This window comes from Photinus pyralis, unplaced genomic scaffold (genome assembly GCF_008802855.1).
Source record: "Photinus pyralis isolate 1611_PpyrPB1 unplaced genomic scaffold, Ppyr1.3 Ppyr1.4_LG2, whole genome shotgun sequence".
NCBI classification, from domain to species: Eukaryota; Metazoa; Arthropoda; class Insecta; order Coleoptera; family Lampyridae; genus Photinus; species Photinus pyralis.
Genome location: NW_022170403.1, coordinates 7,402,622 through 7,420,415, shown reverse-complemented (window position 1 = coordinate 7,420,415; position 17,794 = coordinate 7,402,622). Strand labels below are relative to the sequence as shown.

Below are 17,794 nucleotides of genomic sequence, written 5' to 3'. Positions count from 1 at the left end.
AATTCCACATACTGTCATGGAAACATATGGTAAATAGTCAGAAATGACCGATCGCGTAAAAAGTTTCATAAGTGGTGCGATCCGTGCGTCGTGCGATGGGGTGTCTAAAGCGCGGTTTAGACGCTACGATCTTGGCTTCGATAAATCGTAGATTGTCCAATTTATCGTTCAATAAATCGAAAGAGTGCGTACGGTTTACATGTAACGATTCCTTGTTCCAATCTCATTGTCGATCACGGTTTAATAGTTTTTATTTTTTTACTTTTCATCTTGTCTTTTGGTTCTGTCCACTAATATAAATTATACTCGCATTTTATTGCTTATAATAGAATCTTAATCTCGATTATGATTTATGAGTAGCCATGTGTCGCTAAATATTTTTTTTGGGTGGCCAAACTTGATCGCCACTCGCCAAATGTAAAACGTGTGCGCTAGAGACAGTCCAAGTAGCCCAAATGGATACAAAAATGGTTCACTTCGGCAACATTAGTCACAAATCGTAGCGATAAATCGCTAAAGGCGATTTCTTTCGGCTACTTCGCAATCATGATTTCGAGATCGGGATTCGTAGGATCACGTTTTACGAAAGAACGCGCGAATTTAAATCAAAGTATGGTTAAGTTTACGAAGTAGACATTTGCATTCGAATTAGGTATTTTTTGTTTGGATTATGAAAATAATTGAAATACAAGTGGAAGTACTTGCACGATTATGCTCCTCTTCAGTTACGAAAATTGACTAACCTAACATTTGAGCAAAAATATCCTTGCATTTATAGGTTAGGAATTCGTGATCATAAAACTTTTATGTTCAGTTTGTTCACGATTTTAGCAATCATGATTATAAGACCACACTTCGAAAGAACGTGATTTGACAATCCAAACGCGTTTGGATCACCGAAAGAAAGCGCCTATTGTTTACACGCAGGGGCGGACTGGGTACTTACGGGCCAGGTGGAATTGCATAGGTTACCGGGCCATTGAAGAATATTACATTTTGCCTGTTTGTTCCATGGCATACTTCAAACCAAAACTCCGTCATATTTATTTGAAAAGGTAACATGCAGAGCTGACGTCCATAATGTCAATGTTAGAGATCGGTTTTTTATAACTATACCTACTCACAAAACGTCACTATTTAAACGCTCCTTCAGTTACAATATTGCAAAGACGTATAATGAATTACCATCTCATTTAAAACATTTATCGAAAAGTCTTTTTAAAAAACGCTTGCGCCTCATACTCCTTGCAAGACAGCATTAAGTTCCATCGTTAACATCATTATTGCTATAATTTATTTTTTTTTACATTTTTTTTAGGTTTACATTTGTGCCTTCATACTGAATGGTTTTTATTATCATATAGTTTTTTCTTGCTAGGTTTTTTTTGTCTTTGTCTCTTGTTAATTTCATATGAAGGGGGTTGAGTGGTAGAGCAGACGGAATAACACGGTTTATTCCAGTCTGAACTTCGCCCTATTGAGCCACCCATTATGTAATGTAATGTATAATATCTGTTCTTTGTATGGTGTGTGCTCAATAAATGTCATTATTATTATTATTAAAGTATTAGTGTAGTTTTTTTTTAATTGCAGCTGATAATGTAACAAAATATACAAACCAGTCGCCTATAATTGTGTTTCAGCACTTTCAAAATACGACAGAAAATGATAAATTTATTGTAAAACACTTCAATAAAAACAGAATTTTTTAATGAACAACCTAACATCAACCACAATGAGAGAAACGTGTTAATAATTCATTAATAGTGTAAGAAACTAAATACAGCACATACTTTAAATTTTCAACGGGCCAATATGACCTACAGGCCAGGTGGCAATCGCCACCCGGCCCGCGTATTGGCATTCTGTACTATTATTCAGAGCAGCTCTGGTCTGATTCGCAGTATACTATGGCTTCACATTATACGCAATTTGATAATACATTATATACTGAGATTCAGAGCACCGATATGGTTTAGAGTTCTGAAACACTGTATATAATGGGTTTCTATAAAACACATCATACACTTACAAAAAGTGTGTTTTTATTGTTCCCTTTGCAAGAAAAAAGCATATTTTTTGTTGTTTGTGTGTAATCAAGGTTCTCAAACTGCACTAAAATGATCTATAAAGAGGCATTGGTTGAAATGTGCCACGAGAATAAGTTTTCAATGATCGTATATATTTGGAACTAGTAGAACATGGATTTAAAGCGAAATTTTAAAAAGCGGGTGAAGATATTAACAGTGTTTGGTGCGACAAGTGCTTAGCTGATTTTAGTAATAAAACAAACACGACACCGAGCACTAAACCATATCGGCGCTCTGAATCGCAGTATATAATGTATTATCAAATTGCGCATAACGTGAAGCCATAGTATACTGCGAATCAGACCAGAGCTGCTCTGAATAATAGTACAGAATGCCAATACGCACCCGGCCCAGTCCGCCCCTGTTTACACGTTCCAATTTATCGCTACGATTCGCAGAAATTGAAGCCGGCCGCCATCAACCATCCAATCCAATTCCAATAAATCGCTACAATCCTCTGTTCACACGCAACGATAAATCGTAACGATTCGATCGTTACGATAAATTGTAACAAACCGCGCGTTATGAAACAAAGTGTCATACTATTTTTTCTATTAACAATTCAAGTTATGTATAAAAAATCGCATAAGCCGCAGTGCAATTGTCACTTTGACAGCGGCAAGTTACCCTGCAGCTTTTCCAGCGAGATGCACTATTCATTTTAAGAAGGTAGCGGTAAAAAGCCACAGCCGTCTATAGTTACAAGCCATGCTGAGAAGTTTGGCAACGTTGTTCGAAAGTCAATCGGTGGGCCGATATGCACAGGCGATAAGTACCCAAAAAACGTCAATCTGAACATTTTGGGGGGGAAAGCTGGACTTTGTTGAAATGTCTCAGGTTAGGTGTCCCGAATAAGGTACTAAAAGTCCAGACCCCCAACTGCGCCGCTCATCGAGCTGTGGCACGTTTTTGCCCCCTGAAATCAGTTTTTCGTTAATATCTCGAAATGTAGCAGGCTTAGAGAAAAACTTTTGAAACAAAAAATGTTCCTCGTAAAATTTCCTACACGATAGCTTATTTGCAAGTTAGCCTAGGCCTCTAACCGTTAGCCTACAGCGTTCATTTGAGTAGTCTAATATCGAGTTTTTCGCGAATTTCCTGCAGTGAATAGACCGAGAACAGGGTCATATGTCAGTCTACCTGCAGTGTACACTATTTCATTTTCATGGAATGAAATTTTCAGCCGTTAAAAAGAGAAGAAGCGACTGCGTGATCACCATGAAAGCTCTCAACACAATGAAAGTGCGCGATGAAAACCGTCTGGTGGATCCGTTAATACTGTTTAAAAGGATTTCAATTTTGAAGAAAAGTGACGCTCAACTGAAAAAATACCTGGAGTATGAATTGGCACCATACCCCTTGGCGCTGTTTGACGAGAAAGGGATGCGAAAATGTGTCAAATCTACACTCTATAAAATCTTTCCAGAGAGTGATTTGACTCAATATGATAAAACTAAGTCAACTTACGTTATTGATGCTGGCTTCCTGCTTCGTAAAATTCTGTGGGAGCGTGGTGAGACATACAAGGTAACATGTCAGAAGTACGTTGAGCGTCACTATGGCCAAATTTGCTTCCTTGTCTTTGATGGTTATGATGACACTAGACTAAGTACGAAAAGCGTCGAGCAAAATCGCCGGTGCAGAACATACGCCTCTGTTGAAGCAATTTTTGACGAATCAACAGTGGTCACTCACTATTACACAAACCCAATTCATGAGGAGAAACGCAATTAAGCAGAGACTCGCGCAGATGTTAATGGACATCTTCAATGGAAAAGGACACACAGCTATCCAAGCCGTTGATGACGTATTAATATGTAGTACTGCGATCAAAATTGCCGAAAAGAAGGAAAAAACAGCAGTAGTTGTCGGTGAAGATATAGACTTGCTGTGTATATTGGTTGGTACACCTGCATCATGCGCCGCTTCAATTCCATTCATGAAGTCCGGAAAAGGGATAAAACCCGCGTCTCTGTACTCCGTGGAAGATGTTCTGAGGGAGAGACCCCAACTCCAAAATATTATTTTATTCGGACACGCAGTAGGTAACCGGATGCGACACTACGTCAGCATTGTATCGTAAAGGCAAAGGATGCAGAATGTCGTGTCAGTGTTCAACAACCGAGCAAGTACAAAGGAAGAAAATACGATCGCCACGTGCTCGTATGCATTACGATTATATGGCGCTAAGGCAACTCAAAAGTCTATCACGGACTACCGATACGTCAGTTTCCTTGCAAGTGAGATGAAAAATTCAGTCTACCTAGCATCTTTGCCGCCTACTGCCGCTGCATTCAGTCTCCACGCCTACCGATGCTTTCATCAGGTGCAAAAATGGAGAGGAAACAGAATGTTGATGAAATTTCTTAAACTAACGTTCAAATCGGCTATCCTATGGTACAATATGTGAGAAGTATGTCTTACATCAATTTAGGCGTCCATACAACCATAAGTACAAAAAATCATCAAAGAACTCAATATTAGACTACTCAAAAGAACGCTGTAGGCTATCGGTTAGGCCTGGACTAACTTGCAAGTAAGCTATCGTGTAGGAAATTTTACGAGGAACATTTTTTGTTTCAAAAGGTTTTCTCTAAGCCTGCTACATTTCGAGATATTAACGAAAAACTGATTTCGGGGGACAAAAACGTGCCACAGCTTGATGAGCGGCGCAGTTGGGGGTCTGGACTTTTAGTACGTTATTCGGGACACCTAACCTGAGACATTTCAACAAAATCCAACTTTCCCCCTCAAAATGTTTAGACCGATGCACTTACCGCCTGTACTTGGTAACTGCATCATAATGTGTTTTCCATCCAGATCTCCGAAATTGGTGAACTTCTGTCGAAAGAGGTCGAGGCGAAGCACACGCTTGAGCACTTAATTTCGGTAAAAGGACAGTAAATCGCTGTGCATCAGCGAGGTTTTATCAATGTCCAGGTGTGATTCGGAATGGCAGACTTTAAGCCAGTCGATACTCCAGTGGATCTAGGTACGAAGCTTTTAAAGAGGGGAGCCCCGTAGACTTCAAATTCCCGTACCATAAACTCTTGGGAATAAGTTGAAAGGTTCCTTCAGAAAATCGATTTGACATGTCCGTGCTAGAATACCTGAAATACAAACTAATAAAATAATAATTGTATTCTTTCACGATAAACACTTACCGTATACGTACCACGTCGTGTGTTGGTCATATTTGAGCTTGTACAGGTACTTTGAACCAATACAAGTGCTTGTAAAGGGTCCAGCAAGGAGTAGCCTGCTTTAGAGGTTATGACAACAAATCGATATATTTCGTTTAGCAACTTACCTGAACAATAATTTCTGTTCATTCCGTAGAGAGTAACACAAATTGTCGCAATCTCGCTCTGTTAAAACAGGTAAATTGGAATATTACACCCAAAACACAAAAATACACCCAAAATCTGTCAAGTTGAATTAGGAAATCGGCCTACCATGCAGTGTTGCCATAATTCTCAGCACGGCTTGTAATTACAGACTTGCAGATGTGTTCCACACTGACTCCCTGTACTGCGCAAACGCAAGCGCGCTAAAATTTGAATTTGCTTTAACGTGCCACGTTTGTTTTGTTTATAATACCAGTTCCTGCTGACTTCCATATTACAAACCAAATGTCGCTGTATTTTCGGAAAGAATATGTTCTTTTTCTCGAATTAAAGCCTTCGGTCACTACTGTGAATTCCAGTTAAATACATTATAGCGCCAACTTGAAAGCAAATCTCTACTTTAGCTATCAGTCATGATCCTTGTAGTCTGGTTTTTTGTGATTCGTTCAGCACCAGACTCTCTCTTTACCATAGGTCAATGTTGGTCTGTAACGTTATTGCTGTAAGTAAATATCATTAGCTCTTTCTAGTTAACTATTACAGTACTTACTGAAGCAGTTTCCTAATATCGCCTTTGGCATACTCTATGACCATGCACTCCAAATGTAGATAACAACAAAATTCATCTTGATAACATGGCATTTTCATATACCTACTACATATAATAGGTAAGCAGGTAAGCTAAATTATCTTCAATTATAACGTTTGCAGGTTATGTGTATATTATTTACCCCTTAGAGAAGGAAAGAATAGTCTAAGATTTACCCCTTACACTTGACAGCTGTACACAAATTCAAATTTTAGCGCGCTTGCGTTTGCGCAGTACAGGGAGTCAGTGGAACACACCTGCAAGTGTAATTACAGACGGCTGTGAAAAAGTGTAGAGAAGCTTTGACCTTCAGTGTGATTGGTTAAAACTCGAGTCAGTATTACGCTGAAACATAAAACTAGTAGCGAATTTTGCCAGCTGATGGTAGTTTCTATTGCCAACTAAACTCTTGAAGTGTCATTAGCTGTTAATATCAAAGATTTATTTCTGTTTGCAGTAGTCGATATTTCTACTTTAAGGCCGCTTGACATGGAGCAATACAACGCGCAAGAACTTGCAGAAAGAAATTGCAAGGTCAAATCCTTGCATGCATTGGTGTTTGACATGGTGCAATTCTATTTCAATTGCCACATGTCTGCCAACAGAAGAAACATATGGATTTGTCAACAAAGTAGTTAACCTCAAATGAAAATTAAATTTTGATTGCTTGAAGAAACATGAAAATTACAAGAATAAATAAGATTAATCAAAACAAGTAATGAGTGCGTCTCTCAGCATCATAGTTGCCGCCGCTGTATTTTACTAGGTTGGTGACACAAAAACAACTAGATTTATCCCTAGAATTGCACGATTCATGCAAGAAAAATAGCACCGGTCCTATAAAAATTGCATGCAAGTCTCTTGCAGCAATTGATCAGCTGGCTTTGAACTGCGCATGCCTTTCGCAATTTTTCTTGCAACTTGCATGCAATTGCAATTTTTATTGCTCCATGTCAAGCGGGCTTTACAATAATTTGGTGCCGTTTTATATTTTACCTGTGTGTGCTTATCTTCAAGCACGGCGCCATCTACTACCTTCTAATGCTACGTTTACACGCTTCGAACGGAACAGCTGCAATAACATCTACGTCCGCCATGTTTGGTTGTGAGCTTGTTCTGAGTTGTGCTCAGATGTGTGTAAACAGCTTGCTTTGTACGCGGGGATTCGCCGAGCAGGTTACCGAGATCGAGATGCTTGCCAAGCTGCTTGCCGCGCGTGTAAACGTAGCATTACAATGAATGCAGTATAGTGGTTTTTTCACTTATTCATTTTCGAACCAATTATCGCATTATCCTTTCCCATATGACTAGTTTGACGTCTGTCAATAATTGATTAGTTTGGTGAATTTCTTGTTCGTTAAATTTTCCTGCCGAATTACACTTGAGGTAAGGTGACCAGACGTACTCTTTTTAAGAGTAATGTTCTCTTTTCTGACTTGTTCGGTGTACTCTTACTTTTTAATTAAATCATTGAATAATAATTCAGATTTATTATTCAATGATTAAATGGAAAAAATGTTCTCTATTTCGCAAAAGGGAAACAACAACCAACGCTTTGGTTCGCCTTTACTAAAATTAAATTAAATAAAAAATAACACAGTCATTTGCCTCGTAAGAGTCGTAACTCGTCCTTGCGCACCGAATGCACGTTCAGCACTTTACGGGGGAATTCGGTGACCCTACGCTACCAGTTAGCTGTTTAGCCGTTAAGTGAGCCACAGAATACGGCCTTCTCAGAATAGAAACAGCAATGTTACAAATTTGTATGGTATTTTGGCGGACCCTGGTGGGTGTACTGTGAACTAAAGTATCAAAATCAGAGCAGCCATGAAGTAATTTCCCCAATTCGATCCAATTCATAAATATCGATAAAGAATACACAGTTGTTAAATTAAAGTGTATTTAGATACAATCACATTACATTATTTAACACATCAGAGAACTTAAATTACATGTTTACAAATTACATATAAAACTCAGAAGTGAGTGGAACTTACGCTTTGTAGATGTTGACACTATGCAGAAAGATCCTTACATAACGATTTGTCGTACGAAATATTTGGTTTTAATTGCTGTTTGGACTACATATTTTTGTTAAAAAATATCTTTAGAACTAAATTTTTTGTTCCAAGAGGTAATAAAACCGTTTCAGCAAATTGTCACACAAGTTTTTGACAACAAATGTTAACTTGATCCTGGTGCTTACTTGTTACTTGAGAAGCGAGGGTGGAAGTTGTTGAATTATCTAAAACGTATTTTTTATTCATTATCTAAAAGGAATTACAATATAAGTATCTACGTCTATATAAATATAAAACTTAAGTCTACACCCTGGTCTACACCCTTTTGCGCCTATACCGTTGGTAATTTATAAATTCAATACCTTGCATAAATAGGAGAGAAATAACAGCACATTTCAACCCTCTTCGCGTTTCGAGCACAAAACAATCTGTTTCAAAATATGGGAAACGATGCCTTTTTGATATTTTATCGTTACAATCCGCCACACAACACTTTTTACGGTCACATAACTTGTTCCTATTTTAAATCTTTCAAAAGTCAAAATTGACATGTGTAAAACCATGTGTACGTATAAATTTTGAGTTGGATCCATCGTTCCTCGAAATGGGGGTTGAAATATATTATGTTATCAAAAATCTCTAAACCTTCCCCATATAGTTCTATATGGGGAAGGTTTAGAGATTTTTGATAACATAATGTACGTATAAAATTGACGGTAAAAATATTTCCTGTAACGAGCAAAATTACAGGTTTTGCAAAAAAATATTTGAGTCTGCGATAAATAGTTCTCCGTACAACCACGGGAAACGCTGTAATCAGTGACAATTTAGCGCCATTTATGTTTCTGTTCTGTGTAGGTCTTATTGTGTGAAGTGAGCTATGACGTCCCTGAAACGTGAATTTTCATATTGCACTGCACTTGCTTCTGTAATTTTGTGGTACAAACTTCGCTGTCTTAACTTAAAAAAGTAAATTTACTTTGTGTTTACTTTATGCCTTGCGATATGCGTACGTGGTATATGCATTTTTTTTATTTTTAGTAATTTTGAAGGTGTGTTTTCAGTAGCGGTGAGTGTAATTACTCTTCTATCACCATTTGAAGAGCCTGAGAACTAACCCTACGTCACACCCGATCGATTATTGCAACACCTGTTCGTTGTACCTACTCTTTTAATATCTAATATTCCTGGTCACCCTACTTGAGGTTTGTATTTAAACTGAGTAAATTTGGGTTGCTGCAATTCAAATCGGTATCCTTTTAGCAGTTTAACTCGAAAATCTGTCAACCTAAAAATGCTCCACCTTCGGTGTCACATTTTTATTAATTGCTAGGCAACAGATTTTCATTATCTAAACAACCCAAATTTTCTCACTTACAATTGCACAAGAGGTTTGTATTTTACCGAGTAAATCTGTTTGTTTTAATTAATTTACTTCAGAAATTGGTAGGTACATTAACTGTGGAACAATTTCATAAAGGTAAAATAAAATACAGTCCGTGATCCTTTAACATGTTTAGTCTATGGGCCAACTGGCTAAATTTAAGGAAATGGTATAATTTGGGGGTACCAATTTTCCTTTTTACCACGGTTAGACACATGCATTAGGGCCATTAGGATGTAAAAAATCGATAATTGCCATCTCAAAGTGGTAGCTAATAGAAATGGCGGCCAATCCAAGATGGTGGATGTTGAGTTTTATAAAATTAACTGTACCTATCTTTAGAACTATTGGTCCGACTTCATCATTTTCTTAAATGAAAGCTTTTGTGTGTGCTACAATATTGTCATAACTACATTTCCGATAAAATCAACAATTTGTAACTAATGCATGAAGTAAACGAACGGAATTTTTTTTAACTCTTAACATTTAATGAAAACTAAATTAACCCCATCGTTACTTTCAAAAGTTTCATATACACTAAAATCTGCTCCTTCTTCCTTTTCTTCAGTGACGTATCCACAAGTTGGCAGTTTGCATGCGCTTGTACACTTTAAGTTATTAGCATTACGTAATGGTAGTTGTCAAGAGCCAGCTTGGTAATTCTACGTGAGGTGATATGGAAGCCAAACTTAGGGTTATCTTTCATCTTTTTGCTGCTTCCGGAATAGCATCTCTTTGATTTTGACGTACAATTTTCCAAAGTATTTTTTGTTTTATATAATCTAAGTCAGTCTTGTCAGTTGTAAAGTTCTTGTTTACCGTTAAGCGGAAACGTGTGTCACGTTTTACGAAGAAGTTAGTGGAAGTGCTGTGTTTATCGAACAGGCGTCGCTTATCTGAAGCCTTTCTTTAAGGTTTTCCCAGTACTCGTTAAAGGGAGTTTTTTCACATCTGTAATTACAACGAACCCAGTGTCGTCCAAATTGGGATACAAGTTCAATTAAAGTAGAGAAGTGAAGGTTTAGAAACATAATCCGCACATACCAATTTCATCATCATTTGTTATTTGATCATGGCTCTTCAGCTACAATATATCTATAGACGTTACTACAATGATTTTTGTATTTAGTAATTATTTTAATTTTAATTCAATTGTTTGATCAGCTAAAGCTGTGAATAATCGTTTACTTTTGGTTGTCTTATATGAGATTTTGTGTATCTTCGGTTTGCAATATTTATTAAACCGAATTTATTTTTGCGTATCTTGCATATTTTGATATCCTTTGCATTTACATGATAGAATTGCATATTTTAAGATGTATTTAAATTTTTGTTAGATTTAATCGATTTTAATTTCAATTTTTAATACATTTTTTCGGATTTTTATAACGGACATACTGCAAAAGCCGAAAGGAAGATTTATTGATTTAATTGATGTTTAATTTCATCATTTCCAAACTATTTTATCTTTCTCTTTCTCTACGGTGATGATGGGTGATATTGTGGAAGGTTTGGAAATTGCACCCAATAGTTTGTCCTTTTCTAATGCACCTATTACTTTAGTTGATGTAGAGTATAGTTTCTCTGCTTAGTGCTTATAAATTAATTCTTAGCGACAGGAGACAATCATTTCGTGCAGAAAACTTAGAGAAACATCTTATTGCTAGTGTTTATCGTAATTCCTTTTTTATTAGAAATTATGCAACATATATAATTTTGTATACGTGTGCATATATATCAAAACTGTTTGCATATTTTTCACTAATATTCTGCATAATATGCGCATAATTTTACCATTCATTGTGTATTAATACAGGCAGTAAAGAACATTCGGGAAACAATTAAAAAAAAACATTTTTTTAAAATTACTTATTAACAGTTGATTTTATCGAAAAAGTACTAATAACAATATTTATAGCACATATAGCTTCCATTAAAAAGATTAATGAAATTGGATCAATAATTCCAGAGATATAGTTTACTTTATAAAACTCTACATCCACCATCTTTGATTGGCCGCCATTTCTATTAGCTACCGCTTTGAGATGGCAATCATGATTTTTTGGCATCCTAATAAACCTGTATAACCACTGTAAAAAGGAAAATTGGTACCCCCAAACTATACCGTCATGTCGACTGGCCCATGGACTAGTTATGTGAATTCAGTCGTGTCATGACACATGGCGATTAACTACCTAGTGTAATAATAACCCAGTGAAAGACTACTATTTGAAATACACTTTTATTTCCACTTTTACAAACACATCTAATTCCTAGACAGTTCAACATCTCATCATGACATAAGCCTACTCCTCTTTCTTGTCCCGATCTGCATCCACTGCGGGTCTCCACATTCCTCCCTTTCTTAACAATCTGAGTGGATTTACTACCTTCAGGGTCTCAGATGGCTCGAGGGACGTGCTACCTTCTGTGTTAGTCGAACCGTCCTCCAAATCCTGTAAACGTTTCGATTTGTTGGACGTCTCCGGATTCGAGGTAGGTGATACGGCGGCAGGCTGTTGAAAAACTGTATCCCCGATTTTCTTGACGTGGCTGACGTGTCGTCGAATAACGCGCCCTGCTCCCACAATAACCAACTCATTTCCAGACCGTTGTTGAACTTTATAAGTGTCCTTGCTAAAATTCGGAATCCCCTTTATGGGGAACGACGACATTCTTGACTAAAACTACGTCTCCAACATTTATGTCAATTTCTCGCGCGCCCCTTGTCTGGTCTTCCCGGTCCTTTCCTTTTTGTTTATTTAGCAGGTCTCGATCATAGGCTTCTTCGTCCGTCTGCTCACTGTATAAATCGTAGATAGTTGGGATTTTGTCTCTAATATTTCTGCCGTAGAGAAGCTCCGACGGAGATTAATTACTTGTTGTACTATGCGGTGTCGTATTATACATCAAAGTAAATTCCTGCAGTTCAGATTTGTAGTCTTTTCCAGCAGTGTGGCTTATTTTCAACCGTTTTAAGATTGATCTGTTTAGATTTTCCACTTCCCCATTGGCCTGCGGCCAATAAGGTGTTGTGTGAATAATCTCAATATTGCTTCCCTCACAAAACAAGTGAACCTCCTTACTTGCGAACTGGAGCCCGTAGTCAGCTCGTATCGAATTCGGTATTCCAAGTCGAGAAAACATTTCCTGTAGATGCGCGATAATGGTGGCTGCCGTAGAAGACTTGGAGCTCAGGCAATAATACTGGACTTCTCTACCTTGGTATATAATGTACTATTTTTCACTACTAGCGTCTGATGACATGATTATTAACCTTTTTTTCACTTGTAAAGTAGGCTTTCTCGGCAGTAGTTCAAAGTGGTTAATATGTGGACATTATTAACTATAACTCTCGCCAGGAAAGATTGCCGGTCACAGCACACCTTGTGTCGATTTACAATCTATGTTCTTCTTAAGATGCGAGCGACTTCCGGAATAGGGTCGTGCCAATGTGAGCGAAAAGTCTTTTTGGTCAACATTGACACGATACTATCCCGGAAGCCGCTCACATCTTTAGAAAAACATAGATTGTAGGCCAGGATCAAGTGTTCTATGACCGGCAATCTTTCCTGGCGAGAGGTTTAGTATACTCTGTTTTTTAACTAGGAAGACAGATTTAAAAACCTGATTTACACTGAAAATGTCACTAGAATCTAGTAACAAAAATAATAGACTCATTTCTACGGTTTTAAAAAACGGAAAATTACTAGAAATAGTATATTAAGATACAAGTGTATAATCAAGTCTTTAAAGCACGCGCAACGAGTTTAAAGGCACGACGCAAAGCGGAGTGCCTTTAACGTTGCAAGTGCTTTAAAGAACAATTATACACGTGTATCTTATAGTATTTTTTATTATACCTGCAATATAATTTAAAAATAGGAAATTCAATGAAATCATATTGACGTTATACTCGAATACATGTCTAATTAAGTGGGCTGGGTGTTCGTAATTTCACGATTGCCATGGAAATGTCACTTGACGTTTGCTTATAAAAATCGTCGTCTTTGTGAATAAAACGATTTCCGTTGAAAACGATAATACACCGTCCATTAAATCGCTTGTTGTAAAATCTAAACAAACGTTGGTAGGTGTAAAATCTCAATCTAGTAAAGCCTATTATCAAGCATATGAAAAGTTATTTCCATGGATGAATAGGAAGTTACTTACGAATAAAGTCTTAAATGCATCGATAATGCTGGCATATATGAAGGAAATGTCAAAGGTATTTAAATATTCTATCTTTTGGTGCATTCATTCAAAACTTCACTTATTGCTGGGACTAAAAAGTGGAACAGATTTGGAAGCATACCCTAAATTACGCGCGTTTGTAAAAGCTTCAACCAAAGGATAGGTACAAGCCAAAGAAATGTTCTGCATTTACAGAAAGCGACCTAAGAGGATTTTTTATTTCAGCCTCAGATGACAGTTTCAAAAGTCATACTTGAAGTATCGTTACTTAGCAACTTTAAAGCACGTGTGTTTTAAAGGCCTTTTTTCGCACGCATTTGAGTGTTTAAAACGGAGATTGTGATTCAGGTATAATAAAAAATTATAAGTAGGAGATGTAATGGGTTGGAGTTTTTAAAAACTAAATTTACACATTCTTTACGTCCTAGAAAGAATTTTTTGATTACAATGTAACTTAGATATAAAGTGCAAAGGACAGATTCTATTTTTAAAGTGCTTTTGTTTCATTTTTATATGAATGCGATTTATACGGTGCGAGGGGAATTTTTATGCGGAGTAAAAGTGCAGAGAGTCGGCGTTCAACCATCGAGTAGTAAAGGTGGTGATTAGTGTCTGGAAATTTGCAGTACGCGGTATACGCAGTTAGCGTACTACGATTTCAATACTCAACAAAATGTCAAAAGTGGTAGTGTGACGTCGCCGAACGTTTTAAAGTTGATGTAGCGTACCTAAATAAAGTTATCGAGATATTTTACACCCACATCGTTATCTAAGAGTGGAATTTGGGGTCTGCGTGCCAACGTAGTTTGTTTCCCAGCCTGGAAGAGGAGCCTATGCAGCGTTAGTTTTTCCCGCCGGCGTATTGTTTTCCGCCAGCGAGTATTTTTGGGTATTTCCACCTTGAGAAGATTAGATTTGGGAAATTTGGCAGTCCACCACCACCAGTTTGATTTCCTGTAACGACAAAAGCGAACGCCTGGAATGCGAGGTCACCAACCTGTTCCCAGCGGATGTAAGGCGATTAGATAAGAAGCAACGCCATTACCGAGATGAATTAAGGTAGAATTTGCAGTTTTATATTTGATAAACTTGATTAAATCGTGAAGTTTGCGTATTTTTGATCGATCTGAACAATTTTATATTTGACTTTTGGGGCTTTATGTATTTTAGGGGATTGTATAACAGTTAAATTTGATTAAGGTACCAGTTAAAGGAAATGTCCGTTATTTTTGATTATTAAGCTTTACCGTTCTTTTAAGGGCGGAGATATTTATATGTTTTAAATCCATTGACTTTCAATTAAAGGTATTAAAGATAATTAATGTTAATTCTCTGTAATTTCTCAAGGAGGTCAAGAAGTTTGCGTATAAAGGAAACCCAAATTGTTGCATTTACATACCAATCTCGGAAGCATATGAGAGTAGTAACGTCAAAACAACATTCTTCCAAATTTTGGTTACGTTTCTATGATTAATGAATGTTATACCGTGAGCTAGAATAGAACGAATTATCTTCCTATTTGCACCCATGTTATTATCTGAGCTAGCGGGTTAAAGAGGTACAGAAGGTAAGTCCTAAGTATTTTGAAGAGAGAAAAAGAAGATTTTTCACACCGACACGAACCTGAAAAATTACTGTTATTTTGTAAAGGGAAACATCCACGGCAAAATGGCGTACCTACGTTCAGTTTGTTAGGAAACCTTTACCAAAATAACGATAAATTGCGAGCAAGTTAAGGAAACCGCCGCAAATGGCACCCAATCGGTGGGCTTCGAACCATCAACGCCTGTAAAGAAGAGTTTCATGCAAATTATACCAGCAGAGCAACGAAGAAACTTTTTAAGAAACAAGAAAAAAGAAAATCAAATATTACAATCATTTTATGGAATTACGGTCCGGGTTTAAGAAAGCTGATCGAGCAATACAGAAAAACAAAATGGAGGGCACACAAGCGAGTGAGGACATCGTTTTTAGTCAAGAAAGCCAAGAAATTTTAGAAGCAGCTCCAGTAGCCCATATACAAAATATGGATTTGTCAATCTTAATGAAAGCAATACAGGGAATGCAACAAGAAATGAAAACAGGACAAGAAGAAATGAAAGCAGGACAAGCACATCTAGAAAACAAAATGGAAGCAGGACAAGCACATCTAGAAAACAAAATGGAAGCAGGACAAGCACATCTAGAAAACAAAATGGAAGCAGGACAAGAACAGATTATCAAAACTCAAGAAAAGAATATCGAACAGTTACGAAACGAAATAAGAGGTCAAAAACAAGAATGCGAACGAAGATTTACGATTCATGAAAAGAAAATTGAAGGCTTACATCAGCAGCACGTTGGTTTCACACAGCAGGTGGACTACGAGTTCAAGAAAGTAGAACACCAGATAGCAAAACAGGAAAAAATAACTGATCAGAAGATAACTGACCTCGACAACAAAGTGGAAAGAAACACAGAAGAAATTGAAGAGATAAAAGAAAAAATAAAAGAAGAAAAACCGATTAATACACAGAATGCGAGTACGATCATTTACAAAACTGAGGGATTAACAACATTGAAACCAAAGAAGTTTGATGGAAGCTTCCGAAGTGTGCACCCGGTTAATTTTTTGAAATCCCTAGAGAATTATTGGATGAATATGCATCTCAAAGAACAGAAAATGAATATAATGGAAGATTATTTGGAGGGATGTGCTAAAGCGTGGACCGACCTACATCAAAGCGAATGGAGAAATTTTAAAGAATTCAAGAGAGAATTTCTGGAACAATTTTGGTCAACGGAGAAGCAAAATAAAATCCGGCATCAACTAAATACGCCCAGACTATATAATGCAAGGAATGGAAGTTACACGGACCATGTGTGGTACTGGGTATCGAAAACTGCACACCTGGAACCAAGAATAAAGGAAGATCAGCTAATAGAAGCACTAGTAGATCATTTCCCAAGAGACATCCAGATGGTACTATATGCGGCCCAAGCAAAAACGATCAAGAATTTAACAGAAATTTTAGAAAAAATTCAAGAAACTAATCGAGATTGGAGAAGAGATTCAAACAGGCCAGAAACAAGAGATCAAGATCAAAGACCTTATCAAAACCGAAACCGAGAAAATCAAGACAGAAGAGAAAATAGACAACAGTATGAAAGAAGAGATCAAAACCGAAATAATTATCAACAAGACAATAGAAGAGAGGCCAACCCAGTGAATTATAGAAGAGGAAATTATGGAGCATACAGCAGAAGTTATGATGACCGTAGGCAACATGAAGGAGCTGTAGATAATCAGCCAAGAAGAAACAACCAGGGAAACTAGATGCTACTGGACAAGGAGCTCCACTTGGCCAGCAGCAACAACAGCAGGAGCAGCAACAATTAATTAATTTTATAAAAGTATATTATAACCAATGCAAAGCCAATACAACACCCAAAGAAAATCATTTACCAAATAATCAAGAAATTACCAGTGAAGATGACGATTCAGAAATAGAAGAAGTTATTGGTAGAACGGAAGAAGAAAGCACATACAAACCAATGGTCTTAGGAAAGGTGGAGGGGGTAACTCAGCAATTTTTAATAGATACCGGCAGCCAAATAAGCCTTATATCTGAAGAACTATACCAAGAAATTGAACCCAGAGGGGTAATAGTGTTACCTGCCAAGGGATTAAGCATACAAGGAGTGAATGGAAGAGTATCCAAAGTGACGAAACGAGTCCTTATGTCTGTGGAAGTTGGAGAGAGCGAACATGATTATGGATTTTATATTGTTAAAGGAATCAATCCTCCAGCTATTCTGGGAATGGACTGGATGTTTGAGAAAAAGGCCACTATTTACGTTGAGGAAAAGAAGATGACATTTATGCACGATGAGGCCGATTATTATGTAAAGTTTAACGAAGATGGTTATCGAAGATACACATCAAGACACATAGAATTTTATGATGAAGATAAGAACCCAGAAGAGACAGAAATGTTAGAAAAATTATTTGAAGAAGTCGAAGGAGTATTTTCAACTCGCCCGGGACGTGTACATAATTTTGTAGCTGAACTAAAAATCAAGAATTCCACTCCATTTATACAGAGGAACTACCCGATCCCATTTTCTAAACGTGAGGCTGTGGAAAAAGAAATACAGAGGATGCTAGATCACGATATAATCGAAAGATC

General features: G+C 37.2%; 1 protein-coding gene and 1 long non-coding RNA gene across 2 annotated transcripts; one reads left to right on the top strand and one right to left on the bottom strand.

The window, feature by feature from the left end:
• Positions 1–5,139: 5,139 nt before the first annotated feature.
• On the bottom strand, positions 5,140–5,462 carry LOC116162652. Its single transcript, XR_004143576.1, has 3 exons — positions 5,401–5,462; positions 5,255–5,349; positions 5,140–5,200 (listed from the first exon to the last, which is right to left on the bottom strand). It is a non-coding gene; the product is annotated as an uncharacterized LOC116162652 (long non-coding RNA).
• Positions 5,463–14,931: 9,469 nt separating this feature from the next.
• Positions 14,932–17,120, top strand: LOC116163404. The gene is made up of 2 exons (XM_031477307.1): positions 14,932–15,739; positions 15,806–17,120. The coding sequence occupies exons 1-2, from the start codon at positions 15,508–15,510 to the stop codon at positions 16,939–16,941; spliced, it is 1,368 nt and encodes a 455-aa protein (XP_031333167.1). The 5' UTR covers positions 14,932–15,507; the 3' UTR covers positions 16,942–17,120.
• Positions 17,121–17,794: the final 674 nt, after the last annotated feature.